The following is a 27,252-nucleotide window of genomic DNA, read 5'->3' on the forward strand; positions in this document are numbered from 1 at the left end:
TTTCTACAATGAAAACAAAAATGCGTTTTTATTAATGAGTGGACAGACAAACAGAACTTATGATGAAGAGTCCCTTACACTTTCATGTACTCCCAAGATTATCTTCCTAGCCATCAGTGACAGATTGGTTCCTCTACTTCTTAACGATGTGCAAAATGTCCTAAATTTAAATGTATGGTTTTAATTACATCAGTGTCCTAATGTCCCAAGACAGATTATAGAAAATGGAATCTCAGTTGTCTCAAAAGATCAAAAACAAAAGGCGATCCATTCTATAAGATTGATACATCTACAGAAAAGACTTTGATATTAACTAAATACCTCCCCTTCCCTCCCTCTAATCCATCCTCCCTTTCAGTTATTGATGAATTTTTCTACAATATAAAATGATAGCCAAATTACCCAATATCAACTTTTCCAGAATAGAAACATTATTCAAAAAACTAATGGGGCACATATGGCAAGAGACTGATGAATGCGACACCACTGAAATTTACTGAGCACTGAAGCTGGATCTCTTATTCCTACAAACTCCTCACAAACACACACACAGACTTTTCATTTGTGTAGTGTTTTTCACTTTTCAAAGACTTCTCACAAGTAACATGTCATTGGAATTACCACTATACACCGAGGTATGTACGGAAATAATTCTAATAGATGTAAAACAAAATTAGGCATAATGATTTGCCCTAATGTCACCCAATGTTACTGGTAAGAGTTAGGATTAGAACTCAGGTCCTATTTCTAGTTCTGTGTTCCACCCGCCACCCCGCAAGCTCCATGTATGGTTGCACAGAATGCTACTGGGTATATCAGTAGTCATTGCACTCGTGGGTTTCAAGCAAATTTTGGAAATGCTGGATTAAACAAAGTTAACCAAGTTCCCAGAACCTTTAATATGCCCTCATCAAATTCCAGGAAGGGTCTGGAGAATAGAACGTGCACCATGCATTTCAAACCCCACAAGTCACAAAGCAGGCAACAAGCATGAACATGCAGGCAAGGGGAGGGCTGGGGGAGGAGGGCTGCGATGCCATCTAACGGGGCCCTGGCTGCACAGGGATGCAGTCCAGTGTTGCTTGGTCTTTCCAGAGAAGCTACCATTCTGGGCTTCAATTTGCAACCTCCATGTTTATGCACCTTGTCTTGAATTTAAAAGAAAATCACTGTAGTTGGAGCATAATTTTTTAACCCAGGTCAGTTTGGTACCACCTGTGAAAATCAGTGTTCAATATTCAGCAATCTCCTTTGCCCATATAACCTTTTTTCAGAAGTCCTGTAAGTTTCCTAGAACTATGCAGAAGTGTCAAACATGTTGCTCAAAACCAAGCATCCAGCCCACTTAGACCACTTTGGTGTGAGTAGCTCTGAACACCAAGCATGAGTTGTTTCAGGGTTTACTCAAACTGAAATTAAAATCCAGGCTTGTTAACTATTCATGTAGAAATGCTTCTGGTGATGAAAAAGATCCTTACCATTAGCCTTTGTCAAACTCTGCTGGCAAAACCAAAACTTTAATTGAATCGTTAAAAAGCAGTAACAAAAAAAAATTAATTCAATATGAAAAAGATCCTTCATCCTCCCAAAACAATTTTAATAATCAAAGTGGTTTGAAGACAATTTAGAATTTCAGTTGAAACTAGGAACACTCTCAAACAACAGGATTGTATTTGCAAACCAACTTTCCTAAGGCAGAAATCTTTGTTCCCTGCTCTGTCCCTCTCTTTTTTTCCATTTATTTATTTCTGCCCTGCTTCATTCTAAAAATTACTCCAGAGAGCCTGCTAGTTGTCTATGGAAGTGCCTAGAACTTCAGCACAGATGGAACAATGTAACAGACACAGCACAAGTCACACGGCCATTGATTTTCTTCCCCTGGTGTCTACATGGTCCACTCACTACCCTAGCTTCTCCGAACTGCTAAAATACCCATCCTGGTCCCAGGGAAAGCACTTAATGCCTTATATTTCCAGAGCCATGAGAAACCAGATCTGCCTCTAACGGTAAAATCACACTCGTTTCTATTTCCCCATTGGGTAAATAAAAACCTATGCAACCCATGATTTGAAACCATTGGGGGCCTTAAGGAATAGAACATTTGGAGTCACTAGATAAAAAATAAAAGAGAACCATAAAATGCTTTCAAGTGAAGCTCTTTAAGTCCCAAATCATATTTACTGATTTCAAGTCACATCCAACTCTTCTTGACAGCTTGGGTGACCAAGGTAGCAATGCTTTTTCTGTCTCCCCAATAAGAATTCTTGATGGATACAGGATTTATAGGTCTAAAAAGGATACACAATTCTAAGGGGTACATTCCATGTTTTGGCAAGGGCTCTGCAAAGACTAGAAAGACTGAGCTAGTTAACAAAACATTAGGACTACAAAGATTGAGCTAGAGACACGCTATGTAATGTTACTGACTTGTTGGAATGCCAGGTGAAACTGACCGAAAAATTGTCCTGCACCAGATATCAATGGGGATGTCTGGTTACTATATTCTGCAGTCAAGGTCATAACGCCTTAGAAGGCCACTGGATCTTAATCCACGACTTACTGACTGTCCTCAATAATGTAGACATTGTCTTCTGCTCGGACATGCTTTACAGCTGCATTTTTCAAAGCTCCAAAGTGACCGTCCTTAAATGATATCATGCTGCAGAAAGAATAACATGAGTAAGAGAAAAGCAGACCACTTCTAAAGTACAAGCAGCACATATGTTTACGTTCAGGTCAGGCAAGTCTGCGTCGTTGCAATTCCCAGAACCCCGTTCACACAGCCTGGGGAATGAACAGAAGCATCCAGGCTTGTGAATATGAAGTTGCAGGAAATTCTGTTTAATAAGCAGGTAGAAAACTTAAGCAATAGTTTCACAAAACTCCGACTGGTCTCCTTCAAGGGCCTCATGTACTAGAATACAAAAATTGAAAATCCAGGAAGGCAGACATCAGATTGAAGTGCTAAATCACGATGCATGTTGTCAAAGACAGCTAAGAAGTGGTTTGGCTGGTGTTTTCCCAGCTGTAGGCTGTAACACTTTAGAGAGGGTTATTCAATCTATTTAGTGGTCTATGTCCTGTGTTTATGATAAACAGACATAAGTATACAAAATATCAGAGCATAATGGATGGAGTAAAATAGCATCGTTTCACCTAAATGTGTACCGGATCATGGAGTCAAAAATCTTACCATGTCTGAATGGTCCACATTAGAAAGCCAGGGGTTAGATGAGTTTTATAACACACGCACTCGCACATCAAGTGTAGGAAAAGGTCATTTGTGCAGTTTTGAGACAGCTGCTATATTTATAATTTGCATTTAATGACTACAGTGACTATTACCTAAGCCTGCCCAGAAATGATAGGAAATGTACTGGATCTTCATTCAGCTCTGATCTTTAAATGGATTAGTCATCCGTGTATGGAAACAGTTCAGGTGTCAATAGTTCAAAATGAGTCAGTGTGGTAGAGCTGCCCAAAAAAATAACGTCATGAGGAAATGCTCGTTTTTGTTTTGTTTTGTTTTGTTTTGCATTTCTATTTTACGCAACATTTGCTACAATGCATATTTTCTTTTATAATTAAGTGATTAAAAGTGGGATTTTTCCCCCATTTCCTGGGGGGATGGAGGTAATTAGGTTTATTTGTTTATTTATTTTTAGAGGACGTACTGTGGATTGAACCCAGGACCTCATGCATGCTAAGCATGCACTCTACTGCTTGAGCTATAACCTCCCCCCTAAAAGTGGACTTTGAAAAAAAGTTAACAGTGAAAGGACAGAAATCGACTAAAAAGATGCTATCTTTCACAATTTTCTGCCTGGAGAGAGTTTGTTTGTTTTTTTCTTCTATTCTTGGAAGCAGATAGTCAAAAACTTCTATAAGTATGGGTTTTGGACTTTAAAAGACCTAAGATTGAGTCTGCTGACCTTGGATGTGGCTTAACATCTCTAAACCTGTTTTCCAATCTGTGAACTGAGAACAATAATAGTGCCTACCTCACAGGTTTGCTGCTGAGAAGGGCATGGCTGCAGTAATAAAAGCCAGCATTCACGGAACACTTGCAACATGTCGGGCGTCGTTCAAGGCCCGTTCTGTGGGCTGGCTCACATGATTAACTCAGACATAGGAAAGATGCTGTGCAAACATCCAACGCAAGAGAACTAGGAATAATGGATGGCAGCTTAAGAAGAATGGATTTTGAATCAAAGAAAGACCTTGCTTAAAGCCCAAGCTGGACCCCATAAAGCAGGCTATTCTGATTTGGAAGTAGTGGTTTCCTAACCATTGCAGGTGTTTGGGCAAATGACTCCAGGGAGACATATACAGAGAATTTACCTTTTAATTGGGCAGTGGGGACAATTTTCAAAAATTGTAAATTCAAGTACCTATGATACAATGGAAAAGAATCTGAAAGTGTGTATATATATATATATAATATTATATATATAATATATATATAATATTATACATATAATATATATATATACATATGTATGTATATAATTGAATTGCTTTGCTGTACACCTGAAACTAATACTGTAAATCAACCACACGTCAGTAAAAAAGTAAAATTTTTTAAAAAGGAAAAAAAAGGGCCAGATAACTAATGCAAATGACCAGAGCAGGCTGGGTGTGGAACACGAGGGGACGATGGGAACTGTGGAGACGTCGAGGTACCTGCCTCACCCCGGGGCCTTTGGGCTTCTTCAGCCTGGAGTTGTCTTCCTCCAGGCCTTCACAGAGCTGCCCTCTACTCCTCTGGGGCTCACTCAGATGGCCTTTTGCCCTGCTCTATGCTCCCCATGGTGTTTCTCTGGATGTACTAAAAGTACGCTGGTTATTTGTGTGTATGTTTTCTCTCTGGTTTGATCATCTCTTTGGAATATAGTAGGCATGTGACCAACATTCAATAAATGAAGCACTGAATGAAGTCAAATAACACACCACACAGCCCATTCAAATGTCCCACAAAGCAGAATCTGCAGTTTAGTTCTCTTGCTCTAGGAGGTTAGGGTTGAGGCGCCCTTTCTGTAGCAGTCCTGGCACAATTCCAGGGAAATGCAGGGACACTGAAAATACCACTGGAAGACTGGACAGCAATGGAGGTGCTTCTGATACTAGATTTTTCAGGATCCGGACTATAAAATGGAAGGTTCAGAAGGAAAAGAGGAGAGGGACAGAAAGAAATTCTTCCGTAGTTTTACTAGAATAAGAACATCAAAGATCATCGACACAAACCATCTTAAACTTACCGTAGAAGCTCCACCTTGCCTCCCAGGCACAAATATTCTGAATTGGGGAAGAACCGAAGAGAAAATTAAACATGTCAGCCAAAGAGTTCATGAGGTTTCTTTTCAAACAAGTGTATTATTTCTGTTATGACTTTAATATGAACAAAATCTGTACAGAACTCAGAGCCTGAAAAAATTAATTTAGAAGAAAGATTAAAAAAAAAAAAGGGGTAAAGAAGCCCAATCTAGTCTCCTCCTTGATAACTTCAGGTAACTTTTTTTTTTTTTTTGAATCTGCAGGATCCAAACAAGCCCCTGAGTGTAAAGTATCTCATGTTTATTAATGGTTTAGTATAATAATAATATTAATAATAATATTAATAATAATAATAATAACCCACATGTCCTGGCTTATTTTAACATAATTACTATATTTCATTGTAAAAGTGGGTGATTGTGTTTCTTTCGTAGGCAAAAGACCACACACACACACACACACACAACTGGTGGAAAGGAGACCAGGACGCTCCGCATGGCTCCCTGGTGAAACTTTGCTCTAGCCCTAGCTCTGAAGTCAGTTATCCCTCCCAGTGCCTCATTTGCTTCTTCTGTTAAATGGGTGTTGTAACACCCTCAACAACTTTGCCCCATAGACGGACAAACATTGGTTCTTGAGGGAGGGGGAGAGGAAGAGTGAACAAAGCTTGCATGTCACAATGGTCTGCTGCCTTCCAAATCCCAGCTCTACCTAACCAACTCTTATTTCTCAGTATTTAATTTCTCCTATGGAGAATTTAAATATTCTATTTCTCTCCACGGGACAACAATTTTAAGACAAATAAAGAAGAGCAAAGTTAAGAACCAAGGAAATTAGGTGAAATTAAAATCACGTGGCACATGGGGGGGCTCCAGGCAGTTTGGCTCAAGAATACTCCCAGAGGCACAATTCTTAAGTGACTTACTTCTGACAAGCAAGACAATCAAAATCGTGACCAATAACACTATGGCGGCAATACAGAGTCCAATGTAGATTCCCTTATTGTTGGTCCTCCATGGACTTTGTACCGTCACTGCAGGCTAAGGAAACATCGGCAGATCAAACAAACAGCTTGTTAGAATTATGGGCAGAAAACATTTCCTAAAATAATGTACCCAGACACATTTACCTTTATTGGCCCTTGGCTACATCTAGATTATGAGGGACAAGACCCAGTGACCTGAGGTTATAACCATGTGGTGAAATTCTAAGACAATTAAAAATTCAAAATGTTTTTGGGGTTGGTGGAAATGTATTATAGCTTGGGGTGGTATTTATCTAAGTATATACCTTTGTCAAAATGCAAACTCTGCGATTCAAACGAGTGTGCTTTATTATATGTAAGTTACACATATGTTTTTAAAATTAATAAGCTATTTCCATAAGTAATCTTCTTATGATATTAAAAAAGAAAACAACAATCTTTATTCACATATAAGTTGATGTGGTGGCGTTATCTGATGTTACTTGAATGTGCTCAATTATGGAATTTAGCCCTTGATTACAAAACTTTTTTTTTTTTTTAGCTAGAATTCGAGAGTTTATGTCTTTATAAATGGACTGGAAAGTAGCTGCTCATAGACATGGCTCTGATTAACAATTAAAATGCTGTGCAATTGGATAGAAGTACAGAATTTTGTTTAAATCTCCTAGTGCAGTTCAAAAGGGATCACCCCCTCCTGGAATAAGCCTGAAATACGCTCGACCCCTCTACATAGTTTACCTCTAATCCTTAAGAGGTCCCACAGGGCAGATATTTTAACAGAAAGAAAGCAGAAGATCAGAGAAAAGGATCGAGTCCCAAGTCTCTTCCTGAATAAGAGTTTAATCTCTGGAGTCAGAATCCTAGCTCTTTTACTTAGTTGCTGTGTGACCCTAGACAAGTTATTTAGCCTCTCTGTTTCTGGCTATCAAATGCAGATTAAATACAATTCTTGGGAAAGGTGCTTTTAGGCACTTCCTGATAAACACTACAAGGATACAGAGGCATTTTAGCATCTGAGGTGTCCTTAAGTAAAGGGGGAACAACCAGTGTCTTAGGAGGGGAAAAGCTGTTTACTATCTTACTTGTGGGGAGTAAAGTAGATGGAACATCGGGTTAAAAAGGGAAGCAGGCTTTGCTTCCTTTTTTAAAATATTATGTTACATAAAAACTGCATGTTCATTTTAGAATGTGCAGCTAAGCATAAAGAAAGGAAAACAAAAATCCACCATAATCCTAACATCCAGAAACAGCCACTATTACCATTTTTCATTACATACTCTTCTAGAATTTTATCCTTCTAGTGTTTTTCTTAACAGAAACAATGACTATATTCAATATATAGACTACAGTATATACACCGTTTGACAAGTTAGTTTATCAGTTGTTGATCAATGCTGACTTAACACTAAATGCGCGGCAGTGATGGCATTCTTCATGGTAGTAAGTGGGCATGCCTTGCTAAGTAATTAATCCCTTATTATTGAACATTTAGGTTGTTCACAACATCTTCATTATTATAAACAGCAGCGATGAACATTTTTTTTTCTCATACTTCTTCACGTATTTGTTCAATTCTCTCCTTAAAACGGAGTTCAGGAAGTTGACCTACTGGGTCAGAATATATGCTGCTTGGTTTCAAGACACCTGGGAGACATCTTGGCATCTTCGGAGTCAAGACACAGAAAGCCCACAATTTTGCTACCGACTGTGGTGAACTTGCTTCTAAATTGCTTCTACTTGTTGCTAAACATAGTTGTCCTACAGGTAACTGAGGTCAAGAACAATCTTACCATTCAGAATGTTTTTTTTTCAATCTAGCATAAATCTGACTGCACAGTAATAGAATAATCATTTGGAATAATAGAATAATCATGGTGGCAGCTCTGCGATTTAACAGGCATATACAAACTCAGCCCGTGTCCATCAGCTCAACCAGTGCCCGTACCAGGAGAGTTGCTAAAATCTTTAACATCATTCCCATGTTGTGGTGTTGCTGTCACTAAGGTATGTGGCCTAAGGCCATTTGGCCTTACTCTAGATAACCCTGCTTTGCCTGAGCTTGAATTTCTCTTACAGTGACCATGCTGTAATTTCTCACCGCTTGCAATCAGGATTACGCTCATACTTAAAATTCTTTTTGTTTGTGGCTTCAAAGAGCGAGTTGCACATAGTAAAAGGAAAGTTCTTCCTCCCAAAGGGAATCAAGAGAAAAGGTTCCACTGATGAATTTTTCTAGCTTATTTCCAAAGATGAGACTTGGATGAACATCATGAGACTGGGGCCCCTTAGATTTTCCTCAAGCAAACCATAGGAAAAGCATGAGAACGTCTTACAGAATCACGAAGTTGTTCAAGACATCAGGATCTTAGTAAGTCTTCAGAGAGGGAGGTTTATGCATATAAAGATAGTGTTGGCCTAAAAATTTTTATGTAGAAAAAAGATGTGAGGGGGCCTATGTCTAAGCAAACACACTTTCATTTATGTAATATTTTTATCTGGGGGGGGGCCTCCACTCCACTCCATCAATTTGCAGCATGTTATTTCCCTAATGATGACTGAAGTCACCGTTGGTATGTAAACTCGTGCTCTTTGAATTAATGCATTCTTTTTTTTCCTAATTTTTGGCCAGGAGAAAGCCTGAAGTGTGTGTGCATGCACATGTGTGCGTGCGTGAGTGTAAAGTACCACTTATTAGGTATTTTTAATAAACTGGTGCATCTATACAGATTTTTTAAATTAACTAAAGCATCCTTATTTAAGAGTCAAATTCTTTTCTCCCCCCCCTTTTTTTTTTAATTAGAAAGAATCTGTCTGTAGATTAGTTTTAACAGTAATAATCTCTAAATGTAACATGCTTCCAGGGAGACATGCAAGGAATATGCTTACACTTTGGTTGTTAGGCTGAAGGGCACCTGAAGACTTGGTCACAGTGTCATTCCCATCTGTAAAACAAGAGGGACAATTAAGCAAAAAATATTGACTTTTCACTGAAAACACTATATAGATTCACATTGCTTTCTGGTAATGAATGAAAAGTTGAATAATACTACAGCCAAATGCTGGAGGCATTGCAAGAGTTACACCAAATTATGAACATTTATTAACTTAACCAGTAAGGCTGTGTTTCTTAACCATTTTGTCAAAGACCTTTTGACAACAAGACCCCTTTTTTCTTCTTTATTGAAAAATACATGTACACACAAAGGTTTACCTACAATTTTAGGAGTGACAGTGGCCCATTCTCAGGACCAGTGTAAAAATTCCCATCTAAAGTTAGGTAATCAACATTTTCACGACAGTTAAAAAACTGCCAATGAGTGCTCAGATGCCAAACGCACATCCAAAGATCGGAACCATCCTATTTGAAATGGACATTACGTTGGTTTTGCATTCCAAATGTGAGTAAAATGTACTAAGGTATCTAAAAATGTGGCCTACAACCCCGACATTATACGCCAGCTGCCTAGACGTTGATCCAGAAGTACTTTGTAAAACAGCTGTTAATCAGCCCCAAGACCAATATATCTTACACTACCTAAAACCCATCTATAAGTGGATATCACGCCTGAAAGTTTTGAATGTCCAAATTTTAATAGGGCTTTTAAATATCTCTTTTGTCACACAGAACATAGACTGTTGGCCCACCTAAGCAACCATAGGTCAAACACGGGATTCTCTTTTTGCTGAGTATCTAGCACACACTAAGCACTCTACATCCTTACAATTTTTTGAATCTATTTTATAGATGAGGAAACAGACCTGAAGTGGTTAAACGAGTTTCCAGCCCCAGTAAAGGACAAGAACCTCAGCTCAGGGCCCCACACGCATTCCACTCCCATCAGGGGAAGATACTACGGGTCTGGGAAACTCCCTGACTACTGACTGTAGAACCTCAGGGGCAATGAAAGTGCACTAACCATACCCCCCAACCTTTACATTACTGCACCTGCATTTTATTCATTCTGACACTACTCCTTAGAGAGCCATGGACAATACCTACAGTAGATCGTCATTCTAAGTGAAGTAAGCCAGAAAGAGAAAGAAAAATACCATATGATAGCACTCATATGTGGAATCTAAAAAAAAAAAAAAAAAATGAAAAAAGGACACTATGAACTCAACTACAAAACAGAAACAGATTCACAGACATAGTAAACAATCGTATGGTTACCAGGGAAAGGGGGTGGGAAGGGATAAATTTGGGAGTTTGAGATTTGCAAATGTTACCCTTTATATATAAATATAGATTTAAAAAACAAATTTATTCTGCAAAGTGCAGGGAACTATATTCAATATCTTGTAATAACCTTTAATGAAAAAATATGAAAATGAATATATGTATGTATATGCATGACTGGGACATTGTGCTGTACACCAGAAATTGACACATTGTAACTGTCAATTAAAAAAAAAAAGACAATATCTACAGTCTAGGCTCTGTTTATGATTTGTGTTATAACCTTAAGTAAGTCCTTCGGGTATTGAATGGGTGACGTAAAACCAGCATGGACTTGAATCACATAAAATTTGAGTTCAGTGCTGATCTTGTCCCTTGGCAATATGACCTTGATCAAGGTCCTTCGCATACACATTTATGTGTGTGTGTGTGTGTATATATTTATAAAAATATATATATATTTATACTTATAGCTGGGGCAACCTTGAACTATAAGATGTTGATAGCACCCGTCTCGTCAAGTTGTCACATTAGATGGTGCAGGTAAAGCACTTAGCACCATATTAGACAAATATCAGAGCTATTACTAATCTTTGAGGGAGCAGTGGGGGAGGGACGCCGTGCAATGCACTTTGCAAACATCATGGCCCTCATCCCTCACAAACATCCTGTAAGGAACACACCACGACTTGCCCACAGGCACGCAGCTAGTAACTGGCAGTTGAACTGGAAGCTGTCTGTCTCCAAAGCTGAACTATAGGGTACCCCCCGCCACAGTCTGGCAATGGCAATAAACAAGGCCTGCCCCAAAAGAATTAAATGAGATAATGTATGAGTTTGCTGCACATCTATCCGTCAAAAGGTGGGTGGCAGGCAAGATGACGACCAAAATTCCTTCCAGAGTAATGTTCTTTGCTTCTGGGAGGCTTTAGCTCACTGAAGTCTGGCTCGGGCACAGTAAGCATTTGGCCGGAGAGCCTCAGAGACCCTGCCAAGACGGCAGAAGTCCCTTAAGTCGTGGGGACGCAGCTGCTCCAACGTCTGTTCCACTCTGGGAAGCTCTACCTTGACTAGGTTTTAGGGACATATTTTAGAGAACGATTGCCCACTCCTCCTGTCTTCCTCCTCACAGCCTCAGAGGGTGGGGTGCAGCTGCTCCTCCTGCTGTTACCTTGTATTTTTATCCACTTTCACTTTGCTTTTGTGCCCGGAAACAGTTCCCACTAAGGATTCCACTTTCAAAACCAAATGTCCCCATTAACTAATCCCAATCGAACTGGCCCCTCTCTGAGTCTCAATGCAGGTCCATTTTACATCAGCCAGCTTCCAGGAATGACTGGCAGAAGGTCCGCCCTACTGGGGGTCCCCTACCAAGTGGCACCTCCTGAGTACAGTGAGTCATACCCACGAGGAGTCTTGCAAAACGTGACTTTGTCTGGATGCAGCACAGACACAAGGACGCAGAAGCCAGCTCAGCACTAAAAAGGGGTTTCGTGTGTGGCGCTCCCCCAGTTTACCGCCACGGGTAATGGAGTTATCTGGGAGAGATGACAGGATTCAGCATCACCTGTCTCCACCACAGGAAAGACAGGCCAATCTTGTATTTCAAAGGAATATGGGACCTGCCCAGACTGAGGAGAGCGGGGAAGACTTTTTGGAGAGGAAAAGCAGAATCTCAGAGGGACATGCCTCTTCGGAGCCTGGGTGGGCATCCTCAACCCAGCTCAAAGTGTCCGTGTGAAATGAAAGCTCAATACGACAGCAAGGGGGCGCCTCCTGGGTGTATTTAGGGTCTGGGGCTTAGAGGAAGCATAAATACAGGTGATCAGTTTGGTCCAGACCAACTTAATTTGGATTTAATTGTTATAAGGTGCTGGCCCAAGGGAGCAAGCCCAGTAATAAGTTTAAAGTCAAGTCTAGTTCATTTAATTGAGAAAAATGTGGATGTGCACATGGACATCCCCAAATCGTACAAGCTACCCGCACCAGCCAGGGGTATGTATCTCTGGACATTCTAAGTAATAGTCCTATTTGCCACTATATCTATCACTTACCCCCTTTTACCTGTGTCCCAAGCTCTTTATCTCATTTAATCCTGGCAAGAATCCTACAAGATCAGCAACATTCCATCCATTTTACAAATGATAAAAAGAGATTCAGAGAGGATAAGACATTTGTTCAAGTCACATAGCTGGTCGGAGTAGTCAGGGTCAGCACTTAAGTCAGATCTATCTTATTCCAGAATGCATGCTCTTAACAGGGTGCCAATGATGATGAGAGTTTTTGTTTGTTTTTGTTTTGTTGAGGTAATTAGCTTTATATATATTTTAATGGAGGTACTGGGGATTGAACCCAGGACCTCGTGCATGCTAAGCATGGCACTCTACCACTAAGCTATCCCCTCCCCTGATGATCCTAGGTGTTCAGGAGAGAAACTAAAGTTACCTGTTGGGCATGAGTTCAGTGCTCCCACAACTTTATATCCAATCCGTCCATGAATATTTTAGGCAACTAGTGTGTACAAGGTGCACAGAGCACAGAGAGGGAGTGGAGGTAAAGGTAAATGTCCCTGCCCTGGATCTGCTCCAGTGTTCACTTCCTTCTTATACTGTAAAGTTCAACTCTAAACACAAACTCTTTCGGAAACTATCAGGGTAAGTACCAGAGTCAATGAATACTATCCCCAAGGAGGCCACACAGACACAGAGACCAGCACTTTCCTTCTGAACCTCTGCTTTAAACAAAGTCAGTAACTTAGACTTGGTCACCAAACCACATGCTTTAATCCACCTTTGCGGGCACAGACTAAATATGAAGAAGCTAAATCAGTAAGAAGAAAGTTAACAGATTCTCTAGAACAAAGCTGTTTCCCTAACAAACTTTTATGGCTCCAAAATTCCACTTTTAACCTTAAAGCCGTCTCTTCCAAACTCGGTTCATAGCCCAGTCCTTCAGATCCCTCCTAGTTAAATATACACATGGTGCAGTGGGAGTCAAGGGAAATCAGTATGTTCCATCAGATATTTTTTAGCTAAGAGGTTGTGACATCTCTGTTACTCCTCAGAATCCAGAGCTACCTCAAAGTTCCAAAGGCATTGGAGTCTTTGAGAATCTTCACTAAAAAGTTTTATTTTCAATCTTAAAAATAGAAAATTTGAACCCAAACTTGTTCTCAGAATGGAAAGTTATTTTCCTATCTGTAAGTCCAATTATTCTCCATTTGCGTTAAACCTAAACTTTCATCTATCGGAAATTTGAAGTATGAACTGAATAGCCTGAACTGAAAAAAACAAACGTGTGTATTTGAAGTCCCATAAGTCCTTAAATTCGATATTTACTTTTTCATTGGTATAAATAACGTTTCTGTGCTATGTTACTAAATTAAAGGATGCTAGAAGCAAAACTGTGTAAGTCACTGACACCCTGAAAAGTCAGGGTAATTGTACAGTGGCCTTTCCAGCGAGGATGTCAGAATAGGACAAATTCATCCAAACATAAACTCTGTGTTCAGTATAGAAGATAGCACAGGTCCAAAATTCAAATTAATGGAGACAATCCAGACTCAACCACTTTCTATTTGTATGACTGTCAACATTGAGCTTAGACTCTGTGCCTCGATCACCATAGGTATAAAGTAGCAATGAATCACACCCCAGTGCATATGGGTGTCCTAAGAATTAAGTGACATAATACTTGTAAAGCACTTAACTTGGTTCCTGACACAGAAAACAGAGTAAACACTAACCTTACTGAAATCTCATCCTCAAGTGTTGGGTTAGACTTGAGAAGGGATTAAATGACTGCTACTCAGAGCTCCTTGTGTGGACAGAATCTCATTCATCTGTCCCTGTATTCTGGCATTCCCTATTTTTTCTTCATAACGCTGTGGGCCAAATCCACACCATTCTCCTTAGATGGCTGAGACCAATGAGCTGGACTTTTTTTTTTTTTTTTTTTTTTTTTGCTACTATTGAATTCCTTTGAGAATCTGACAAAAAGCTATTGTTACCCCCTCACTCTTAAAATGCTTACATGTACAAAAGATGAATATAATATGGGACAGGGCTTCACAGAGATTGGAACCCAGGTAATAACCCTTCCCCTCGATTCTAATTCTGCTTTACACAAGGCCCTGGATGGTCTACACCCTCTCAGTAAAAGCCCCCTGGGCTCAGAAGCACGTCTGTTTACCTGGCTGGGGTTTCTTTGTGGGTCTTGGCTTTGGACGGGCGGTGGTGTTGGCCCAAGTTGTTGTAGCTGTCATTGGAGGCCTGGTAGGTGGACCTAGAAATCAACAGGAAAGCAAGGAGTCAAGCAGCAAGAAACAAGCGCTTGTGCTGGGCTTCGCTCTCAAAATGCTTGTGTGTACAAAAGATGAATACAATGGGGGACAGGGCTTCACAGATTCTATGAAGCCACATTTGGAACCCAGGTAACAACCCTTCCCCTAGATTGTATCTCTGCCTTAACACAAGGCCCTGGATGGTCTACACCCTCTCAGTAAAAGCTCTCTAGACTCAGAAACATAACTGTTTACCTGGCTGGGGTTTCTTTGTGGGTCCTGGCTTTGGATGAGCGGTGGTAGTTGGCCTAGTTCTCTTGGTGGTGACAGTTGGCCTGGTTCTCTTGGTGGTGACAGTTGGCCTGGTTCTCTTGGTGGTGACAGTTGGCCTGGTTCTCTTGGTGGTGACAGTTGGCCAGGTTCTCTTGGTGGTGACAGTTGGCCTGGTTCTCTTGGTGGTGACAGTTGGCCAGGTTCTCTTGGTGGTGACAGTTGGCCAGGTTCTCTTGGTGGTGACAGTTGGCCAAGTTCTCTTGGTGGTGACAGTTGGCCAAGTTCTCTTGGTGGTGACAGTTGGCCTGGTTCTCTTGGTGGTGACAGTTGGCCTGGTTCTCTTGGTGGTGACAGTTGGCCTGGTTCTCTTGGTGGTGACAGTTGGCCTGGTTCTCTTGGTGGTGACAGTTGGCCTGGTTCTCTTGGTTGTGGTAGTTGGCCTAGTTGTCTTGGTGGTGGTGGTTGGCCAGGTTCTCTTGGTGGTGATAGTTGGCCTAGTTGTCTTGGTGGTGGTAGTTGGCCAAGTTGTCATAGTTTTGATAGTTGCCCTTAGAGGAGCTAGAAATCAACATGAAAGCAAGGATTAATCAAGCAGCAGGAAACAAGAGCCTTGAGCTGGGCTTGTACAGCCACACCACCAAGGAGACTGCCCCCAGGCAGAACTGGGCACTTGTCTTCCATGAACTTGAGTTCTTGACATTGGTCAACTAGAATCTGTGACTGAAGAGAGCTTGAAGACGTGTTCAGTACAAAGAAACAGCTGAATCGAAAGGATTATATTTGGGAAGGTTTACAGGTAAAAAATTGTACCTGGGATTTGTAATGAAGTATTTTGAAAAGACTAGGCATGCCTATCAGATTGACATATCTTCATACATATCCGTGAGGTAGAGGAAAATGTCTAGAGTCTGAAGCTGTCCTTGTCCTGTCAGTGGTGTATGACTAAGAGCTAAGTAGTGGTTCCCAAGAGCCAGAGTGTTTACCAAATAAACAGCATTCAGTTCAGTCAGTCTGAAGAGTACCCTCCCAACAGACCTGCACTGTAGATGAGGGCTAACTCACACCATGAGCATATGGTAGATAACACAGATGATTTACACATTTAGTTAGAAGGTGGACTAGACCCTTTAAATTCCCCTCCAAACTAAGGGCTGACAATAACAACAGGCAATGACTTTGACTCTCCAGAGTCAGAGGTGGTGGAGGGTTCCAGACCACTTAACTGAAATCCTCAGAGCCATCCAGAGAAAGAACTGAAATGAGAATGAAGCCTGGCACAAAAGCAGATCATTGAAGGACCAAATTAAGAATGTGTACTTTTCCCTCACCAGGCACCTTTTTATCCCCACAAGAAGTATCCTTAAATTTCAACTCTACTAACTAGAAACTAGAAACTCAAGTCTCTTGGATAGGGGACAACTGGTTTGAAAACTCTCCTGAGGGATTCAAGTGAAGTTAATTTGGGAAACAGCTAATTTTTGCCTTAAAGAAAAGAAATGTTTTTTTCAACAAATATTTGTGGGTGCCAATTATGTATGAGGCATTAGTAAAAGTTTTAGGCTTCACGGTCCTGTGATCTTGGTAGTAATTGCTCAGCTCTGTCACTGTGGAGGAAGAGGAAGCAGCCATGGACAATAGATTAATGAATGGGTGTGGCTGTGTTCCAATAAAACTTTATTTACAGAACTCTTGGTGAGCCTCTTTTAGAATCTTATCTGGCCCTGGGGCTACCGTTTGCTGACCAGTGTAATCAGAGGCTTTTAAGAAGAGTGTAATCCAATCTCCTTCCTTCAGTTTAAAAATCTGAATCTAGAGGTAAAAAGTAAGCAAGCAAGAAATCTGATCAAAGGATGATAGTGGAAACAAAGAAAAGGAAACTTAATTGGCTTGATTTACTAACATGTCTTCCTTACTGGTAAATATATCCTGAGGAAGAAGCTAGGAAACTAAGGGTAGAAGGAGCTGATGAGGAAAAATAGGAGGTTGAAAAGTAAGCTCATTCTGTGAAAAGTGCAAGAAAACTTAAGCAAAGAATTGGCTTGGAGGCCGAGAGTCACCTTGGTTTGGTTATGGGACCATTTCCCACTGGATGGAGCGGTGGCTTTATAAATAGCCACCAATTAAAGAATTTCTAAGCACTATAAAAGTCCCCAACTAATTTCCTTCTATGTCATTTAAAAAAAATATTCAGTCAGACCAATAATATAATTTCACGACTCCAAAAATGTTGTAATTGTAATCTCTTCAGCCCACACTGCCTCCTCACACCTGTCTACAGCACACGATATCGCCAGCCTCTTTCGGCATCCTTAAATTGCCTCCTAGATACAGTTTCCCCAGAGTTAGCCATTCTCTCTGTCAGAATTCACCTTATTGGTTGTGTCTTCATAAAGGACACAAGCCAATTACAAAAGTTGGGAGGTTGCAATATGAGGTTCATTTTAATTAAAAAAGACAGAGCTTATGAAGGCCATAGGTATTGGGTTCTACTGTCAACGTAAGACCTTAGAGAGGGGAGATTCATTAGGAAAGAGCACCAGAAACCAGGAAATCCTGAAGAACCTACTCCTTTCACTAAATGGTAAGAAAAATTAGGATGTCTACCTCAAGACGGAAAAATGTAAACTTCCCAGATTTGGGGGTTTTGTGAAATTCTTAAAAGCAACTGGTGAAATTCTTAAAAGCAATTATTGAGATGCAAATGTTTTCATATTGCAATGAGGTCATTTTCATTTTTAAGCAAGCAACTTGGTGATAGGATGTGAAATATGCTTCAAAAAATCCAAGACAGGGCGGGGCAGTGGGGGGAGATGGTAGAAACAACTACACAGGCTGATACAGTGTGTTTGCAATGAGACTCAGTTGACAATTGTCGAAGCTGAATGACACATCTACTTGACAGTACCTTATATTACCTATTTTATATGTATGGAATTCTCTGTAAGTCTTAAAGTGTTCAGAAAGGACCTTAAAAAATTCTTCTAAGACATCATCTCAAAGTAAAGGGCAGTTCTTCAAGTGGAGGAAACCCAGCTTGATAAAAATCACTGTATTTCACTGTGGGACAGTGAATGCTTTTTCATAAACCAACTAGTGTTTTCAAAGCACTGCTTCAGGAGATCTTTGGCTGACTGGGAAAATCCTCTAGCCTATGGTCTTGAATCAAGGTTGGTCTTAACACTTCATTCTAGAGAAATATAAATTATCCTATCCCAAGAGTTACTGCAAAACAGGATTGTAGGAACCTCCTCTTTCCTTATTAAAGGAAGAAGTTAATACCAAACAGAAAACTCTTATCTCTGTGAACCCACAGGAAGTGATCAAAGGGAGAAGGAAGACAAGCTCACCTGGCTTTATCTCCAAAGATATGGTGAGTTTTCTATCGTTGAACCAGCCCTTCCTTTCAATACGGCAACAATACAGGCCACTGTCCTGCACAGTTGGATTGTCTATGGTCAGAGACACGTTCCCGCTCCGAATATTTCCCTTTAGTGAATAACGCGGACTCTGCTGATAGGTGACACTGTATCCATTAGTCCAGATCATTTCAGCTGTGCAGCGAGACCAAGGACATGGCCCACGGCCCCAGCACATGGTTGCGGCTTTGCCAGTATAGGTGCAGGGCAGTACAACAGGCTGACCCACCATCCCAACCACTTTTACGTAAGACATGACACCATCTGTAAACAAAAAGAAACCGGAGCATGAGGCCTCAATATTTCAATTTTAATTTTATTTTCCTTTTTTTTTCTTTATATAGGTTTTTGTTGTCGTTGTTGTTGTTGTTTGTAATCATCTGACAATATCTTGAGTTTTAAAAATTTAGGAATAGCGTTTTTCTCTGTTACATATTCTTTAGCAGCATTACTATTTATTAGATATATCATAGATGAAATGTAATAGAAACGATTTTCTATATTCAGGATTGTTTCCTAATAGGATAGATTTCTAAGAGAGAAATTACCAGGATATAGGGCCGAAATATTTCCGGTCTCTTGGTGAATATGACCAAATTTCTTTCCGAATGAAACAAATGACATTCCACGAATGCATGAGTGTGTATTCCACCCTGTGTTTGACAGGCACTTGCTTACTGAATAGGTAATCCACACACATGGCTTTTGCCCTTCCCTAGATTGAATCACTCTCAGTTGAAGTCTGTTTTAAAAACTCTATTGCCTTTAAAGTTTGAATTTTCAATTTTTATTGCAATTTTTAAAATGGCTCTTGCAAAGGAAGTCACCTCACAATGCCTCTGTCATTAAAAAAAGCAGAGCTAATGTCTAGCTTAAAGCATCGCTGGCTAGAAGGCCTCGTAAATGCTTTAGAAGTCAGTTTTTAGAAAAATGGGTAAACAATACTTTCAGGAACCGGGACTTATCATGGGTTTTAGGGTCAATTCAAAAATTTTAAGCAGGGATCCCTTCTGGTGAGTTGATGACAGTCCTGCAATGGAGCGAGGTCCACTTACCCAGAGGAAACCAAAGAACCGGAGAATAGTCAGTCAAATGCTAAATTTTGTCACTTAAAAACAAGCAGAGGCAGGAAAACTCTCGCCTGTGGCTGTGGCTTTAAAAACTTGTATTGCCAAATGCAGACCAGGTAGTCCCTAAAAGAAATCTGAGGTACAACAGCTAATCATAGCTGACTGCTGTGAGTTTGGGAAATGCTCTGGGAATAAAATGCTCGCTGTTATGTAAAATAAGAGTCATTTGGAACTCATTGTTATATTTCAACTCATTGCTACAAGCTTATTTGTAATTCATTGTTACATAAAATAGTTTTTTCACTAGAATTCTTATGATATTTAATTTTGCTTAATATCACTTTTGGATTACAAAAATAATACATGCTAATTATAAAAACTTAAGGTATAGGAGCATAATAAAAACCAAACTTTTCCTCATAGTCCCACCTCAAGAGATTGGTGTGTTTTTTTCTTTACAGTCTAGTCTAGTTTCTTTTGATTGATTGATTGATTGATTGATTGATTTAGGAGGTGGGGGAGCAATTCAGTTTCTTTCTTTATTTTTTAATGGAAGCACTGGGAATTGAACCCAGGACTACACCCTCCTCCCCGAGAACGCTTTTAAAATTTAGGATATGTCCATTCCTTAATTATTCCTATCTCACAGAATATTTTGAACAAAAATATTTTGTTTTTAAAAGAAATAGCTGTACATGGTTTAAAAACTCAAAGGGCACACAATAGTACAATACAGGGCTCACCTGCTTCCCACCAGATCCCCATTCCTTGTCCCCGTCCCCTCCCTGCCATGATAACAACCATGACTGATTTCTACATACACTTGAGTAGTTCATGCATGCACAAACATCTATCTATTCCCTTTTGATTTCAACACAAATGGCAGCCTCTGTCGTACATGGTGCCTTGTTCACCTACCCACAGATGTTGTAACTCATAGCATGTAAGCAATTTCTTTGGCTTAAGGTTTCAGCCTGGTTCTTTGCTCACTAGTTAACCCCATTATCTTCCAACAAGGCCCAAGAACATCTGTCTCCTCCACCACACCCACACACCCCCTATGCTCCCCCATCCCCAGGGCTTCCAAACCACAGCCCACCTATTTACTTACTTGTCAGAAGTAGGATGAGGCCTGGAATGGCTACCCAAGGATGCATGATGGTACCAGCCTGAAGGAAAGAGAAAGCAGAGTGAGTGGTTGGTGTGCCGCCCAACCTGATAAGTCAAAACGAGTCTTAATCCTCAGACTGCAACTTCTTTCAACCCCCAAAGAGCAGATCGCGTAACCCCACCCACTGAGAAGGAGACCATGCAAAGGCTTCAGGTCTCTGTTAGCTCCAGGTGACTGGGGGCTCGGCACCTTCCAACGGACAGGCAAAGCTGTCCTCTGGAGCAGTCCCTTCTTTCCCAGCTCCTAGAGGACTCCCGGTGCTGACAGAGGAGATAAGGGAGTAAACAGGAAGGAGACCAGAGGCATGCTCAGCAGGAGACCCCAGAGCGAAGACCAGTCACCCCAAGGCAAGATGCACTTATCATTGGCCTCTAAGATGAGAGCCAGCTGGCCTTCAGGTAAGGGCGGGGTACTAATTCCTGCTCTGTGGACACGATGGCCGGTCCCCAGCCTTAGAACTTGACTATCATCAAGTCCTCCATTAGCAAGTGTTGCCTGAGATTAAAAAATGCACAGCGTGAGAGCTGTGAGTTTCAGTTTATCTGAGGACTTACTGAGGACTATCTATGGCCCAGGAGACTGCCTCTCAGATAGCTCTGAGGAACTGCTCCTAAGAGGCAGGTATGGGAGGTGAGCATATATGTGATTTTGGAGAAGGGCAATCAAGCACACATCTGGGTAGAAGGTTGCAGCTAGTCACAAGGAACAGATATCTCCGTTAATGACTTTAGTGCTTTTCTGAGTACGGGAAGATGAAAGAAATTTGGATAAAATTTTCTCCTAACAACATCTGTCTGAAGGCCTGTTCTACCAGTTTTCCCAGAGCACAGATTGCTTCATGACTGAGCTCTGTCCTGAACTCCCTTCAGGGTGTGTTGAACATCAGCCACTACAGTGGCTGGTGACTTAATCCCTGTAGAACCAGATGGCGAGTGACCCTCTTTATCTGGCAGTGCCCCCTTATGGTTACAAATTCAACGAGTTCTTGACTATTTTATCCCATGTTGCTAAGAATGCTCTTTCCTAGGTCAGGCCAGGATTTTGTCAATAGGCCACTCAGTGTGCTATTACTGGACTGTGCCCTGCAAACAGCAGCCAAACGTCTCTGGACCACCTGTCTTACTAGTCTGTTAAGTTCCAGATAGAGAGTTGCTTCTTGTTGCTTCTTCCCATATCTGGGGTTACACTATTATAATCTTGAGGTCATAAAGAACTATATATTTGGTCAATGATTTCAAGTTGCCTAGCCATCATTTTTATCAGAGGCTCAGCCCCACATCTGGTAATGCAAGAAACAACAATCTTGTAAAGATAGGCAGAATACAAATAATACAGCTAGTAGCATTATTCATAGGGTCATAAGTAAATATTTAAGCCAAGAGCTCCATCGGGGGCAGCCCAGTATATCCGCAGCTCAGCTGACCCAGTCTGTTCTGTACCAACCTCTATCTTAAAAGTAATGATATACTGGTATTATTCATAAGGCACCCAGCCTAATTGTTCCCAATGTAAGCGGGGATTTTAAACTTAAACAACTGCAGTCTGATGTTAGTCATATAACTCCATCCCGTAATTGAAGGAGGGTCCTACTCCTAGTAATCAGGAATCTGTATTATTTGACTGAAATTTAGCTTGTTGCTCTGATGGAGCTCGAGTGACTTTAAAAGAAAATTCTTATTTATAACCATGGTCAGAGGAAGTACCATTGATTGGCCAAGTTGAGTAGTAATATCAAGTGGCCTGAACAGAACGATAACATCTCTCTTCTAGAATAAACTTCCTAAGGCCCATCCAGTTAGAGCCTTGCAGAGGATAAATCCACCAGGGTAACCAGAAGTACTGAATGTAGGTAATTAGTCATAAGCCCAACAACTGGATTAGTTTTTAAACTCTGCATAGGATTTATGCCCATGATAGAAAATTTATGCAAAAGTCTAAGAAATTGTTATAAAGAATTATATTATGTTATAAAGAATCATATTATGCAATTATATATAACATATATTTATTTATATATTAAATATATATTTATATTAAATGTATTATGTATAAATAAATATTTATATAATTATAATTGTAGAATGCATTATTATCTAATATAATTATTATATTAAAAACATTACAAATAATCATATGGGTCAGGTCCAGCATCCTCAGATAGCCATCTACTCCTGATGTCATCTTCTTCTTGTCCTGGTGTGAATGTAGCTTCTCTGTTTTAAGGTGAGTTTGAAGTTAGCAGTTTTCTATATAGACTAGTCCAGTGCAGGGGCCCTTTTGAAGCAGAAAATATGAATCCAAAGGTCAATTTCCTTCAGTTTTTTTTGTGCATGAGCTAGTTAAGAGCACCAGATAAGGACACTTCAATTTAGGTTGGAGATAGTCCTTTAAATGATGGCTTTTCCAATATGTATAATCTCCTGGTTGTAGATCGTGGGGCATCTGACCTGCACCCAAGGATAGATTACTGTGATAAGCTTCAGAAACAAACCTTCGAGTGTCCTTTTAATAATCCAATTAAACTTTACAATAATGTAACATAAAAACAGGGGGCTATCTGGGAAGCGAGTCTTAGGCAGTAAACACAGACCTCAATTAACAACACTAGAATTTAATATCCACTGAAACATAATTTTTCTGTCTGAAATTACCCTGATTCCTATCAAATTAAGACAAATTTCTTTGCAAAAATAAGTCTGGCTTCAATACTTGGCCTGATTATTTATACAAGTGTAATTAATTAATCATATAGGCTTAAAAAAATTGGCTTTGCTAGAACTTTTTATAAGGAATCTCAGATTGAATTTCTAAGATTTCTCAAGGCCAGGAAAGGCAGCCCAAGGGCTTGCCCTCAGATTCCACCAGCAATATCTGTAGATTTGGGTGAGGGTGAATTCCTCTCTTCTCAAGGTCTGAAAAATATCTTGAGATTCCTGCATCTGTCAGGAGGTAGCCTCCATTATTCACCTGATAAGGCTGCTAGTAACCTAAGGGTTTACAATTTCAGAGGGATCAGGTAGAGAGAAAAGATAAATGTTTCAATTCTACTTACAAAGGTATAATTTACCAAATGGCTGTAAGTCATAATTAGCTTAAGGGGAAAGGTTTCCTTATATCTGGAAAACAGATTAAAAGCCAGTAATATTTCAGACAAAAAAATTATAAAATTATAACCATATTCATCAATTCACTCAGTCCTATGTAACTAATTCTTGATCTTTTGTTGACAGTTTTATGAAGCCATCAGGATTTCCACTGGAATTTTTAAATTTCTTACCCAGTTCAGTGTGTGACCTGAATTTTATCAGAAACCTATGCTTGTCCAAAGTCCTTTCTGTTAATCTTCTTGAAGACAAAGCATTTTTGCAAAAGCATCACAGTCAAACAATAACTTTCTATGAACAACAAAGACTTTAAAAAGTCATGGTTAAAGATCTGCTTACAATGCAATTGACAAAGAAACTTGTTTACTGCTGTGACATACAACATTTTAAGATAATAATCAGAGCTACAACTGATAACATTCTACCAAGACAGAGCAGGTTTTTAGGAATTCCAATAGTTCCTAGAATACTTAATAACATTTCTCCCTGCAAAATAACCTAAGAATATTTATCACCACTCATTTGCAATGCTTCCCATGTAATTTAACATACCAAATAAGCCTAATTAGTTTAATATTTCTCTCTTTGATAAGGAGAGAAAACAATTCTCTTGAGGTGCTCTAGGGCCCTTTGGAAAACCTCAAAGTTAGCTGGAGGTCAAATGAACTTCAATTAGAACTTGAGCTTCAGGAAGTTTGTCAAAAATATCAAAAAGATTTAAAACACCAAAAAGATTTAAAACACCTGATCAAATAGCATCATAGGTAATGTGAAGCAATACTTACTACTTAACCGAGTGACAGTAAGAGATTTCAAAGGCAAGTATAGAAAGTTATCACAGATTACTTAGAATGTAAAGAAAATGCACAATCTGCTCTAAAAAACAGATCAATATTCTAAGGAGATTTTGCCCTTTTAACTTCAATTTATTCTAATAGTAGTCAGTCCTGACCACACATAAAATTCCTTTTTAAAGTTTCTTTTTCTTCTCACAAATCTTATACAACTTTCTATATCCATATTAATCTGTCCCTTATTTTCTTTCCCATTTAGAAATAATTAGCTTTAGGACAAAATTCTTTTCTTTTTCCTTAGCAAAATGCACGTGTAATTCTTAAACCTTCTTTTTTCTTGCATATTAACATAGTAGTCTTAATTACATGTATTAATTAGAATTCTCAACTGTTAAAAAAACCCTTAGTTTGCAGTCAAAACTAAGAAGTAAGCACTTACGAATTGTCTTCTACATTAGTGTTATGTAGATTGGCAAACTTTAAATACTATTTATAACTTCTAAAAAAAACACATGCTTTCTTAAAGAAAAAGTCTCAGTGTGGCGTCAAATGTATTTATTAGTAGTCCTAAATATCTGTAATTTCTCTGTAGAGGAAGCCTATGTTCAGTAATTAATATTCCAGTTATCTTATTTCATTTGGGAAAGACCTAGATATTTAATAAACTTCCATCATTTAACTTAATTCAGAAAAATTCTCAAGTTTCAAGTTACCAAATATCTAGAAAGACTATTTTTAAATAGATAGTCCTAAAATACAGTTATTTATAAAGAATTTCCCGAAAAGCTATTTCATTTACATTTAACATAAATATTTCATCATACCAAGTTATTTTTTTTTTTGCTAAGAGATATAAGATCTTATTTGACTTCTAGTAAACTCAGTTACAAGAAAAGGATTATACTTAATGTTGATAGCTCTAAAGACATGTCTGTATTAATTAAAGCAACAAACTCAAACTAACTTTAATACCAAATATTAATTCAATACTGAATATTTTCTAGTTCACGTGAACCTGAAATTCCTTTGGGTTAGTCTCTTACATTTCTAAGAATTTATATAAGCACTTAATTTCCTTTAAGTCAATTAAATAGGGCCCATTTATAAATTAATTTTGGTAATACTCTCCAGAAGTAGAGACATACCATATCTATAAGGTACACAAAGACATATAGACAGATACAACTGGAGATCTTATAGCTTCATTTTTAAAACTTAGTCATGAATTAGGTATTATAATATAAACCTTTATATAAAATATAAAGTTTATAAGTAACAGTTGAAAAAAGTTGTTTACTTGCTTGAGCTTTAAATGACCTCTTTCCCCTCCATGCCCCACCTCCACTTTTTTTTTTCAGCCTCAGGACTTGGACATGCTCTAGATGAGATAACAGTTCCTGAGAGCCCTGGTGGAATATTTACCTCTTGAGCCACAGGGAAAGAAATGCAAGCTTCTCCTAGAAGGACTTGTTCACCTAGGGTTAGAACTCTTCAAAGATGGAGGCTGATGTTCTGAAGCCCCTCATTTAGGAAAGACATTAAGCCAGCCTCCCACCTCACCACCTAGTCCAGACTGCACCAGTACCTTTTAACTGGGGGCAGAGGCAGGGGAGCAGGTATGCATTATACACCTCCAAATAAAACTCAGGATCACCAACCAATAGTCAGGAGACCTGAAAACCAGGAGAGGTCTACCCAAATTCATCTGGACTCACGAGGAGGCAGACAGACACAGGGGCTCCGCTGTTACCAAGGGCTCTGGACCCTCACAGAGTTCAGGCAAAGGAGAGAAGTCTGCCCTGCTACCCTTTGTGGCCCCCAAAACTGTCAGCTGAAATAAAAATGCACAGTGTGAGAGCTGTGAGTTTCAGTTTTATCTGGGGACTTACTGAGGACCAGGAGACGGCCTCTCAGCTCTGAGGAATGGCTCCAGTGAGGTGAGGGACGGGGGACATCAGCATGTTTGTAATTTTGGAGATATACCCTCAGGCACACATCTGGGTAGAAGGATGCTGCTAGTCATGAGGGACAGGTATCTCAGTAAATGATTTTGGTGCTTTTCTGAGTACGGGAAAATGAAAGAAATTTGGATTCATCAAACTTTCTCCTAAAAATGTCTAACTATTTGAAAGTCTGCTTTACCAGTTTTCCCGGAGCACAGAGTGCCTCATTCCTGAGCTCTGCCCTGAGCTCCTTTCAGGGTGTGTTGAAGGTCAGGGACGGCAGTGGCCACTGACCCAATCCTTGTAGAAGGTGGGGAGGGACATTCTATAGATGACACAAGAATTAATCAGAAATGTAAACCATGATGCCTCACCATGCCTGCTGCAGGAAGCGAGGACACAGACCACAGCTCACTGAAGGAGACCAGGACAATGTCAGGAAGCAGAGTCCGGACCAGGCTTGGGTTCAGACCCCAGCTCTGCCACTTGCAAAGCTGAGTATCCCTGCAAGTTACCGAGATCCCCCAGGCCTTGATTTCTTCATTTGTAAAATAGCACCAAAAACACTTGCTCCCTCAGAGGATTGTGATAGTGAGCAGAAGGGCTGTGGAAGAACTTAGAAAACCCAACTTAAATATACATTGATATTAGTCAAGGTTTTTGGAGAGTGAACTGTGTAGCAGGCTCTGTGCCAAGCACCCACATGTATTTAATCGTCACAGAACCCCTCAGGCTGGTGCTGTCACTGACCTGATTTTGGAGG

The 27,252-nt window shown here is 39.8% G+C and overlaps 1 protein-coding gene across 2 annotated transcripts; it reads right to left on the reverse strand.

Moving 5' to 3' along the window:
• On the reverse strand, nt 1-25,277 carry HAVCR1 (hepatitis A virus cellular receptor 1). 2 transcript variants are annotated; one of them, XM_074360987.1, is made up of 9 exons: nt 22,772-25,277; nt 20,589-20,646; nt 18,339-18,671; nt 14,974-15,549; nt 14,628-14,720; nt 9,146-9,201; nt 6,200-6,314; nt 5,259-5,295; nt 1-2,659 (listed from the first exon to the last, which is right to left on the reverse strand). In XM_074360987.1, the coding sequence occupies exons 2-9, from the start codon at nt 20,632-20,634 to the stop codon at nt 2,557-2,559; spliced, it is 1,359 nt and encodes a 452-aa protein (XP_074217088.1). In that variant the 5' UTR covers nt 20,635-20,646; nt 22,772-25,277; the 3' UTR covers nt 1-2,556. The 2 variants fall into 2 exon arrangements, with proteins under 2 accessions (XP_074217088.1, XP_045362684.2); XM_045506728.2 differs by lacking the exon at nt 22,772-25,277 and having other exon boundaries at nt 20,589-20,721.
• Nucleotides 25,278-27,252: the final 1,975 nt, after the last annotated feature.

The sequence above is a fragment of the Camelus bactrianus genome, chromosome 3 (assembly GCF_048773025.1).
Source record: "Camelus bactrianus isolate YW-2024 breed Bactrian camel chromosome 3, ASM4877302v1, whole genome shotgun sequence".
Lineage (NCBI taxonomy): Eukaryota > Metazoa > Chordata > Mammalia > Artiodactyla > Camelidae > Camelus > Camelus bactrianus.